At 36.9% G+C, this 11,664-nt stretch overlaps 1 protein-coding gene across 1 annotated transcript in view; it reads right to left on the bottom strand.

Moving 5' to 3' along the window:
* Positions 1-3,205: 3,205 nt before the first annotated feature.
* The window catches only part of LOC137034484 (transmembrane protein 47-like), a 34,942-nt gene continuing 26,483 nt past the window's right edge, over positions 3,206-11,664 (bottom strand). The window contains exon 3 of the mRNA XM_067407439.1: positions 3,206-4,915. Within this exon, the coding sequence (XP_067263540.1) occupies positions 4,734-4,915 (182 nt within the window). The 3' untranslated portion in view covers positions 3,206-4,733. The remainder of the gene's footprint in view (positions 4,916-11,664) is intronic.

The raw sequence follows: 11,664 nt of genomic DNA, 5'->3' as shown, positions 1-11,664 counted from the left end.
CACACTCTCATTCAAACTCACATTCTTTCACATAATTTTCACAAATAATTTGTGTAGTGTTTTCGTTGCCAGTGGATATAATGCAAAAAAAAAAGTCTTATTTGGTCTTAAATGCCAGTTTTATTCATCAGTGTTCAATGAAATGTGAAAAACAATTTAATTTACCTGTACAAACTGTGGCTGTTGATTTTGCAATTCTTTTCTGATTTTCATCTCACATGCATGTTGTTACTTTTGACCATGTTTGCCCATGTCCTTGTTTTTAATACATTTTTACCTTTTGATAGTCATTCTGTGTTTACAAGTGATTTTATAATGTCTAAGATTACTGGGTTTAATTAAAAACCCATTTGGGTTAATTAAAATACTGTAATGTAGTCATTTTACACCAAAATTCAGGTTACAAAAAACAACCCAGCATGCTGGGTTAAATATTTAACCCAACTTGCTGGGTCAAAACAACCCAGCGCTGGGTTCGTCCCTTTTTGACCCAGCGCTGGGTTGCCAAAATAACCCAAATTGGGTTTGTTTTTAACCCAGCATTTTTTAGAGTGTAACAACTTGTCCTTGTCCTCTTTAGTTTGGATGACATGGCGCCCCAGTTTTCCAAAAAGAACTTCAAATTTTGATTCGTCTGACCACAGAACAGTTTTCCACTTTGCCACAGTCCATTTTAAATGAGCCTGACCCAGAGAAAACGCCTGCGCTTCTGGATTATGTTTAGATATGGCTTCTTTTTTGACCTATAGAGTTTTAGCCAGCAACGGCGAATGGCACAGTGGATTGTGTTCACCGACAATGTTTTCTGGAAGTATTCCTGAGCCCATGTTGTGATTTCCATTACAGTAGCATTCCTGTATGTGATGCAGTGCCGTCTAAGGGCCCGAAGATCACTGGCATCCAGTATGGTTTTCCGGCCTTGACCCTTACTCATAGAGATTGTTCCAGATTCTCTGAATCTTTGGATAATATTATGCACTATAGATGATGATAACTTCATACTGTTCGCAATTTTTCTCTGAGAAACTCCTTTCTGATATTGCTCCACTATTTTTCGTTGCAGCATTGGGGGAATCGGTGATCCTCTTCCCATCTTGACTTCTAAGAGACACTGCCACTCTGAGAGGCTCTTTTTATACCCAATCATGTTGCTAATTGGCCTAATACGTTGCAAATCGGTCGTCCAGCTGTTCCTTATATGTACATTTAACTTTTCCGGCCTCTTATTGCTACCTGTCCCAACTTTTTTGGAATGTGTAGCTCTCATGAAATCCAAAATGAGCCAATATTTGGCATGACATTTGAAAATGTCTCACTTTCAACATTTGATATGTTATCTATATTCTATTGTGAATAAAATATAAGTTTATGAGATTTGTAAATTATTGCATTCCTTTTTTTATTCACAATTTGTACAGTGTCCCAACTTTTTAACATTAATAGAATGCTCATTCAGAGTTATCTGATCTTTAATAATGTTCTCAAAACTTAAGCATAAATTGTTTATACATCGTTCATGGAGCAATTTTGACACGTTTTTTTTTTTTGACGTTTTAGCTAGACATTCGTCTAAACGTTACTACTTGTTTCAGAACGTTCAGGGAACATTCTAAAGTAACATTCCCATAATGAACATTTCCATTGTATGTGTGTATATATTATGTGCAACATTTAATATGTATATATACACACATTATATATTTATAAACTTTTATATTAGAGGCAATTAATCGATTTGACAGCACTAATTTTAATATATAATCATTTTGATCCAGCTGCAGTGTTCTGCGGTTTAGAGGCAGTAGGGCTGCTGGGTTCATACGAGGGGAAGCTTTCATAATTATGCAGCGAGCAAATGATTAATATGCAGTTGTTTCATTCCACTGTTTGTGCTTCTTTTGTCCACTACAATAGGATGCTATTAGAAGGCCTGAGGAAGCACTATCTATATTCTGACAGCTCATCCTGTGGAGCTCATTACAGCTCCAGCCTTTATGTACCTATTTTTGGATCTCACTTGTAACTGGATGTCAGTTTTTCACTTTCTGTACTTTATAAAGTTGTTCAGGTAAGATAATGTTTCATCTTTTCTCACAAAGAAAGGGAAGAAAAATTAAGAAGAAAATAGTGTAAGTTTTTTACTTCAGGCTAACCACATCCTCGCCCCAACACCTGCTACATAAATGGCCCTTTTATATTTGGAGTGTTACATTCCTTTAACAGTGGCTATTCCAGGATGTGGGAACCAGTGGTGGGGGAAGTGACAGCCTGACCTTCTAGAGCACTGCTTCCCAAACCTGTCCTGGGGACCACCCACCACTGCACATTTAGTGTGTCTCCCTCATCTGACACGCTTGATTCATGTCATCAGCTCATTAGTAGAGACTGCATGACTTGAATTGGGTGTGACTGTGTCCAATGAGGGAGACATACAGAATGTGCAGTGATGGGGGAACTCCAGGACAGGTTTGTGTATTCTTAAGCTTGTATTTATGTGTGTACTAAATACTAAAATACATTGGTAACCACTCAAACCGGCTTTAAGAGGCAAACCAAAACTCTACCATATAGTTTACAGTACAAAAGTAACAAAATGTCCTCAGAATCAAACACTGAAACGTACTAAGATAACTAACTACATAACTACGAACTTAAAAGAGGCAGAAAGTAGCCTTTCATATATATTGACAAGGCCATTTGAATAAAATTCTTAGAGTATATACATTTACATGACAACGATGTACTAAAAACGGAAAACCCCACTGTATTCTGCTGCCAGGCCAGTAGTTGGCGATGTCACTTTGTAAAGAAACACTATGTGTCTATAGACTGAACTTGAATGCGCATGACGTCACTGTTTTCACAAATTCACATTTATGTAATTTACCCAGAGATGATCTGAATCCGAAACTGGACTCAAGAACATTTTGTCTATATTTGTGAGCTTAGACTTCTATTCTGCTGTTAAACTATCGAAAATATTACAAAAAGTAACTTGTCATTGATTTATTTTGGATAGCTGTAATCATGTTAAATTTAACCAATTTGTGTGAAAGTAAATGTTGATACTAAATATGCTCACATTTCATTCAATACAGACAATTAAAAAGTTAATCTAATAAATCAACATTTCTTAGTGCTGTATTTTATGCTTAGAGTAGTGCATTGAACCATTACACAATAGGAATCAATTACAAGCCGAGTCTGCTTTTTCAACAGTATGTTTTATTGTTCTATTTTAAAACGGAGAAAGGAAACTGATATGTTTGAGCTGCAAAGCCCGAGTAAAGGTCTTCTCTCCAAAATCTAGTTAGTATTTCAAAAACAGCAAATATTAAACAACATGACATAAAATATATATCCTTCAAATCCAAACATCTTAATACTATAAACACATTAACAAGATGATATGTTCTCTATCATATAGCGCAACACAAGAAATATACAAAATGGTAAAAGCAACTATATATACTGGATACTTTTTCATAAAGAAAACAATCCCTCGAGAACTTGCTCCATTACCTTTCCTTCCTTAAGAAGGATGGGAATGGGATATGCTGCTGAAATGGTTAAAAGGGCCAAACCAAGTGGGTATGGCACAAACCCATCTCTTTAAACATCCATCAGGACATTTAATTTCAACACTCTGAATTCTTGCAGTCCAGTTCACACAGTTGCTCTTCATACTTCATCCGTTCTGAAGCTTGTAACAACAACCCATCGTGCTCATTTAGGCCTTCACACTCTGTACATGAGTAACAGAGTAATGTCTTAGAGTGTGTGTATAATATGCTAGATCGTGTGTATATGGCTGCATTCCAATTCGCATACTGTGTCCTAAATGAGAATGTCCCAAATCACAGTGCATTGAAAATTGTATAAAATTAGTACCAACACTCTTAAAAATATGGGTTTCAAAAGGGGGGTTTCAAAGCGATACCATAGAACAACCATTTTTCTAGATTTTCAAAGTTTATCAGCGAACAATGGAAACAGAGGCATTTGTGATGACTCTCATATGAGAGTTCAGTTGTAGAAAACCGTCAAGGTTGAAGCAGCAATAGCTGTTTTTCAATGCATAAACCTAAATGTTAAGTAGAAAAAAGAATTTAGCACTCTTAAAAATAAATGTTCCAAAAGTGATGCCATATAGCAGAACAATTTCTGGTTTCCCAAAGAACCTTTCAGTGAACAGTTCTTAAAAGAACCATTTGTTTGTTTTTTCTTAGTGTGAATACTTTTACTTTAATAACCTAAAGAACCCTTTTCAACTATAAAGATCCTTTTGTGGAATGAAAGGTTCCATGGATGTTAAACTTTCTTCATGGAACTATAGATGCCAATAAAGAACCTTTATTTTAAAGAGTGCACAAACGCAAACAACGCATAGCATGTGTATTGGGAAGCAGCCAACACAGTCCCATGAGAAATATTTGGTTGCAAATTCATATGAATTTGTATGGTCTCTTCCCCCCTGAGGGTTAGGGTTAGGGAGGGGGACATTCATGATGTTTTACCTACAAATCATACATTTTCAGTCAGTTTCAGTTACAATTCTCACTCAATACTTATGAATTCTCATAAAAGGGAGTTTGAACGTAGCCTATGTTTGTATGTGTTGTGAGTGTGCTGCATGTGGGTATCCTGTTCTTGATGTAATAGATATTGGTTACTTGCTTTGACAGGTATAGTGTTTGAGTCTACTAAGTGAGCATGATCATGTATTGGAGCCCTTAGTACATGGCATCTTCATACATGTCTGTTCTAAGGCATAATAGGATTCCTCCTCCCAGCATGAAGATGGTGGCGCCCCAGCCCAACCCGTAGCCCCAGTTGAACTCGTGATACGTTTGCAAGACTTTGCCATCGATGAATTTGATCGGGTAGAGAACCAGAGCACATGCCTGGAGGACCACTGCAAGAGAAAAAGACAACATATCAGAATAAATGCATAAAGGGGCAGTCGCACTACACTTTATATCCCATCGACTTCCATTCATACGCAAACAAATGCAGCAGACAGTAAATGCAAGCTCATGTGAAGAAGTTTCGCATTTGTTCAAGTTTGGTGAACTCTTGACATCATGTTGTATCATGTGAATATGTGTGACTAATAGAAGATCAATAAGTCACGGCGTGACCTCTTGGCCCAATTAAAAGTATGCTTATTTTGTGTAGTGAGTGGAGCAGAATGTTTATTTTTACTCTCTGGTTTTATTATTACTTGTTATATGCTGAATGTATGTTTATAAAAAGATGCCGCAGAGTGTGACGTCATATCACAACTGTTGAAATTTGGTGTGCTCAAAGTCTAGTGTGACCATGTCTTGACACAGTGATAAGTAACGAGAAGTTATGCATAACAGTGATTTTACACCAGTTATGGGGTGTTGATAGGAATAATGTAATGCAGAGTGCCTAAACCCTCTTTTTCAAAGTCTTTTTTTGTTTTTGGGGTCTACTAGAATAGTTTTTTATGCTTGAAAATATTATTTTCACATATTTTACATTGTTTCAGCACCTCTTTTCCCAGTCTGTTTAGTTCCAGTCTCTATGAAGAATCTCTTTATGAAAAGTGCAGTGCGCTCTGATTGGTCAACTGGACCTGTGTGATGTGATTGGTCAACCGCATCCCTTAACCATGAGTTTCAACAAACTACTAACGTAACTTAATCAGGCAGCGTTTTTTTTTTTTGCGTATGCTTTGAAGGGGAATTATTTAAATGAGGAATATTGTGACGCGTACGTTCCCAAAAGAAAACTCAACACAATCAAGGAGTTTCTGGGAGTTCAGAAACTGCACACTGATATAGAGAATCACATTCTATGAAGTGACTTTATGCTTTGCAACTTTTTTTCATGCTCAAACTGCAAAATTACCCACTAAAGCAAGCATAATAGGTCCTCCTTAATATTTTAATTCATTAATACTAAAATCACAATGAACAATTCTTTTGCCAAGTAATACAAAGTTCTGGCATGAAACTCTGATGGGCAGGCTAATAGGTCCTTTAACTCACCTGCTTGTAATCACATCATTATCTACAGGACACAGATGATAATCAATAATCAACAGCAGCAGCAGCAGTGCAGCAGATCTATTCCACCAAGACCAAACATATCAGCATTGTCATACCCATAACCATGCCAAATACTCTTAATTAGTAATTTAGCCAAACTGTAGGCCTAACCGCAGTGCCGACTTCCCACTTTTTAACCATGCTTTCGATACAAGCAAGCTGCTGTTAGATGACCTGAGTGATCTAGCAGGATTATATTTAGTAATATTATTGCCTAGTTATGCAGAAGTAGTGTGAGGTCATTTAAGTGCTGGAGTGATATGATTCCTTAGTATGTGTCAACATTGTTGCAGCTGCATTCTAAAGTATTTGATAGAGCTTTTTGGTAAGTCAGCCAAAGTTCTGTTACAGTAGTCAAGGCCTGATTTAACAAATGCAAATATGAGGTGCAAACTGATTTGTGGACATCTGGTGCAAGTGAGAGATAGAGCTGTGTGCCATCTGCATATAATTTTCAAGGTGAAAAGTTGTTTTTTTTTTTGTTTTTTTTTTTAAATACCCACTACATGACATTATACAACAAGAAATTACCTTATTATAAAAAGGTCTAATAATCTAATATTTTTAAAGCCATCTTTACACAGCTGAATTAAGGCTGCTCTGTGCATGCTCAAAATTCTGTACAAAGATGCAATGCAGCATAAAAATCAGAATAAATTATGCCTGCTCTGACCCATCTCAGCCCCTAGTAGTGTTGTCAAAAGTACCGACCGTGATACCAAGCTGGTATTGAAATTATAAAAATATGACGCTTTGAGCCGATTCATAAACACCTCTGATTGGCCTTTGTGTTCACGCGCTCATCAGATATGTCTGATTGGCTACAATGATCAACGCTTCAAAATAATAGTCATCAATGACGCTCTTCACCGAGCGCTTACACAGATACACACAAGAGCTTTTGAAAGCAGCTGTCTATCAGTGGACAGTCAACCATGCTTAGTGTGTGAACACAAAGGCCAATCAGGTGTTTATGAATCCGCTTAACAGCGCTCAAAGCGTCATATTTTTAATATTTCAGTACAGACATGGTATTGTAGTCGGTACTTTTGACAACATTAGCCCCTAGTATAACAATATGCAGTTAAAATTGTAGTGTAAATGCATTTATGCCACCTGAGCAGCATTAAACAGTCTGTGTAAAGACATCTAATTGCCACTTAAGAAGCACTTCTGTACCACCTTTGCAGTGTAAATTTGGCATAAGAGACTTGTTGGCCTTGAGGGTGTACAGGAGGCTTCTCTTAATTCTTCTCTATTTTCTGCAGGTTGGGTGCACAAGATTAAGCAAGATTTAGCATACAAACATTTTTCAAAATATTTAAGCATTCAAGCAGTGTGAAAACCTTTAAGCATTAATAAAAAAAAAAAAAAAAAAAAAAAGTGTAATTTTCAAGAATTTAATTCTTTTTTATCCATTTTGATACCAGAACAGTTTTAATCACCCTGGCATTTTTTACATTTATGCCACAAAAATAAATAAATAATAACATAAATAAATAATTTTCAGGTCAGAAATTAAAAACACAATCATAGAAGAGGTGTATTACAAATCACTTTCTGTATGAACTGCAAAATAGATTTTAATGTATTCTCAAATATATGAATGCATATTTTAATTCATTCATTCATTCATAATTTAATTAATGCAATGCAAGGTGCTTTGGATAAAAATGTCAACCAAATGCATAAATGTAAATGACCCACATGTCTGTCAATGTTTAATTCTTTGGGTTGGAGGTTTGTGTAATGCTGAAGCCTAAGTATGAACAATAATGACAGTGATAGTAGCACTAATAAGCAATCAGCCAGAAAGGTTACAACAGGAGGAGATTGTGTCAATCAAATAAACAGGGGACAGAACTCAAAGCAGTGCTGTTTGAGTTAGCATGTCTCCCTCTGTAAACAACAAATTAATGAGAGAAATTGTGCATGCTACCATACCATGCTGCAGGGTCTGGCGCAGTATGTGTAGAAGACCTGCCAGCATGACACGCACACTCTCACACACACAGAGGCTCGTTCCCTCAGGGTCTCCTCACACTCCTCTGCTTCTCTGTGCGAGACTGAAACAGCTTCTTGATGCTGTCGAGTAATATAGCGTAAAGCTCCTATGAATAGGTTTCATATAAATATGCTAATGAAACCACAGACTAACTAACCCAATCTCAGAATAACACACTGCTTTCACTAGCTTGACACATCTGCACTGCTTGAGCAAACAGAATGCCCTTCCACCAAATTTATACCATTGGTTGAGCCAATGTTGTTGTGTCGGGCATTTCACAAGTTACAGCGTTACCAGCATAGTTCAATGATTCAGTTTCTCCCAAAATCTCAGAGTCCATCTCTAGCTGAGTACATATACATCTCATACAATGGGAATTCCTTGTTTTTTCTTCATGCAAATTTCTCCAAATAAACAGCTTTCTGCTGTAAATTAGTAATAATAATCTGAAATTAATTCTTGACTCATTAGCAGTTCACACTTTATATTAGATATCTTGAACTACTAAATGGGTCATTGATGAATAAGGTTTTTAAAAGTGTAAAAAACATAATGAAAGTATAATGAATGACACTTTTGGTTATACCGAATGACAATATTTTCAAACAATGCTAACAGGCTGATGTCTAGATAGCTAATTAGCTTGCTAGCTAGTCAGCAAAAGGATAATCAAACATTAAAATATTACAACATTTTCCATGTTTTATAGCGGCTGTACCGAATGACCTGATGTTTCAGGACATGTGTATGAGCAAGTGAAGACATGAATTTTCCAAATAGTTAAGAGAGGCTTAGTTACTTTGCTTCATGACCATGTGGTCCTTTGCAGGCGTCTGAAAGATGTCCTATCCTGTCACATGATATTGACCGCATGACTTGATCCAAAATGTTCCCTTTATATTGGTTACTCCGAAATGTTACAACATCAATGAAATTAATTTTTCTGGACATTCTTTCTCATAACAAAGCATGGACTTCTACACAGAATTTTAATACCACTTTGTACTATGTTGATAGATGATGTTATAGGAAATTTCACAAATGAAATGGCTGTATTGGCCTTTGGACGGTTAAACTGAATGACCTTTTGACACTTCAAAATCTTTAAAATACTTTTATATGTAGCAAAATATAATTAAAACCTTTTGGATTCAATAAAAGAGATCTAGTTGTACAACCTTACATAATTTAAATGTCATACGTCAAAAAATGAATTGTTAGGCACAAATGCACTAATTGTCTTCATGCTGTATTACAAAACACTTTTGCTGCTACAGAGGTGGGATACGGGTAAGGTTAGTGACAGATTTAGTGGTTTGGGTAGGTTTAAGGGTGGGTTAAGGTGTAAAGGAAGGGTCAACTACGTAATTATAGCTGTAATTACATGCAGACATTTTTAAATATAAGTACAATACATGTATGTACACAATTAGTCATTATAATAAAAATGATTACTTTGAATATTAGAAGTAAAAGACACTTGATATAATGTTGGTCCAAAGTTATAACTTCAGCACCTGCACAACATCATTAATGACAGTTTTAAACTTCTGAACCAATATGGCTCAACTTCAAACAACGGTTTCAGAAAACAGTGACTAGCCTAGGTAATTCAAATGATTATTACTACGGGGGTTAACCTTTTGAGCGGTACGGTCCCACAAACGGGATTTAGAATGTTCAGTGACATCACAACTATCAGATTCAAACTGTGCTTTCGCTCTTTGACTGGCGCTGAGCCAAAGACGGACGCGCTAATTTTTTTTAACTGCCTATTTTGAGGCATAATTAGAAATGCGCCGATTTAGGCTGCGGCCCCTTTAATTGTTGCGCGCTCCGCCCCCTCCCGAGCTCTCTACTCTATCATTGCATAAACAAAGTTCACACAGCTAATATAACCCTCAAAATGGATCTTTACAAAGTGTTCATCATGCAGCATGTCTAATCGCGTAATGGTGCGTTCACACCGGACGCGAATGAAGCGGTAAGCGCGAGTGATTTACATGTTAAGTCAATGCAAAGACGCGAATTGACATCCTGCGGCGCGAATGACGCGATTCGCGCGAATGACGCGGTGCGAATTGAGCGATTCGCGCGAATGACGCGAATCGCGCAAGTTGAAAAATCTGAACTTTGGCGAATTTCCGCGCCGCGTTAACCAATCAGGAGCTTGCTCTAGTAGTGACGTGACGTAGCGAGCTGAGGCAGAAATTCGAAACAACAATGGAGGACAAAATCATCGTCGCTGTACATCTTCATACATTTATAGAAACAGAAATAAAAAGGATCGTGTTTGAAAGAAAGTGAGTGAGGAGGTCGGACAATCTGATAAGTTGTAAAAAACGGTCTTTACTCAATTTGAGCTATATATATACATATATATAAATACATATTAAGACTACAAGCCAACTAAAGACGACCAAGTGAGCTTATTCGCTGTAATTTACAATTATTTCCCCACTGACAATTGTGTTTATTCAGAGGAAGTGTGCAGAAAGCAGTGTGAGAGTCTGGGACACATAAAGGAGCGGGAGAGCCCCTCTCACGCGAATTCGCGTCTGTTGTGAAGGGATTTTCACGCGCGAATGAAGCGAATGTCATGCGCGAATGAAGCGAGTAAACTCAAAATGTTCAAGCGTCCAACTACGCGCGAATAGCACGATTTATTCGCGCAAGTCGCGTCTGGTGTGAACACAGCATAAGTATGGTATTTATTTGGATGTTTACATTTGATTCTGAATGAGTTTGATAGTGCTCCATGGCTAAAGCTAACATTACACACTGTTGGAGAGATTTATAAAGAATGAAGTTGTGTTTATGAATTATACAGACTGCAAGTGTTTAAAAATGAAAATAGTGACGGCTCTTGTCTCCGTGAATACAGTAAGAAACGATGGTAACTTTAACCACATTTAACAGTACATTAGCAACATGCTTACGAAACATTTAGAAAGACAATTTACAAATATCACTAAAAATATCATGTTATCATGGATCATGTCAGTTATTATTGCTCCATCTGCCATTTTTCGCTGTTGTCCTTGTTTGCTTACCTAGTCTGTTGATTCAGCTGTGCACAGATCCAGACGTTAATACTGGCTGTCCTTGTCTAATGCCTTGAACATGGGCTGGCATATGCAAATATTTGGGGCGTACACCCCGACTGTTACGTAACAGTCGGTGTTATGTTGAGATTCGCCTGTTCTTCGGAGGTCTTTTAAACAAATGAGATTTATATAAGAAGGAGGAAACAATGGAGTTTGAGACTCACTGTATGTCTTTTCCATGTACTGAACTCTTGTTATTCAACTATGCCGAGGTGAATTCAATTTTCAATTCGATGGCACCTTTAAATACACATAAGCTCTTGTAAAACAATACATTTAGAGTTTGTAAAATACACACTGATGTCAGACATCAGTGGAAGCAGCAATGACAATCCATTCAAATATAATTTGCCAACATTTATTCATATCAGACACATAATGGGCCTAAGTAACTATAAAGTTTACTCTATTAGTCTCCCAGTTCACTGGCCAATTACATGTATTTCGGGAGAAACTGATGAATTCACGT

Source organism: Chanodichthys erythropterus, chromosome 13, assembly GCF_024489055.1.
Source record: "Chanodichthys erythropterus isolate Z2021 chromosome 13, ASM2448905v1, whole genome shotgun sequence".
Classification (NCBI taxonomy): Eukaryota; Metazoa; Chordata; class Actinopteri; order Cypriniformes; family Xenocyprididae; genus Chanodichthys; species Chanodichthys erythropterus.
This window is presented reverse-complemented; position numbering and strand designations above follow the sequence as displayed.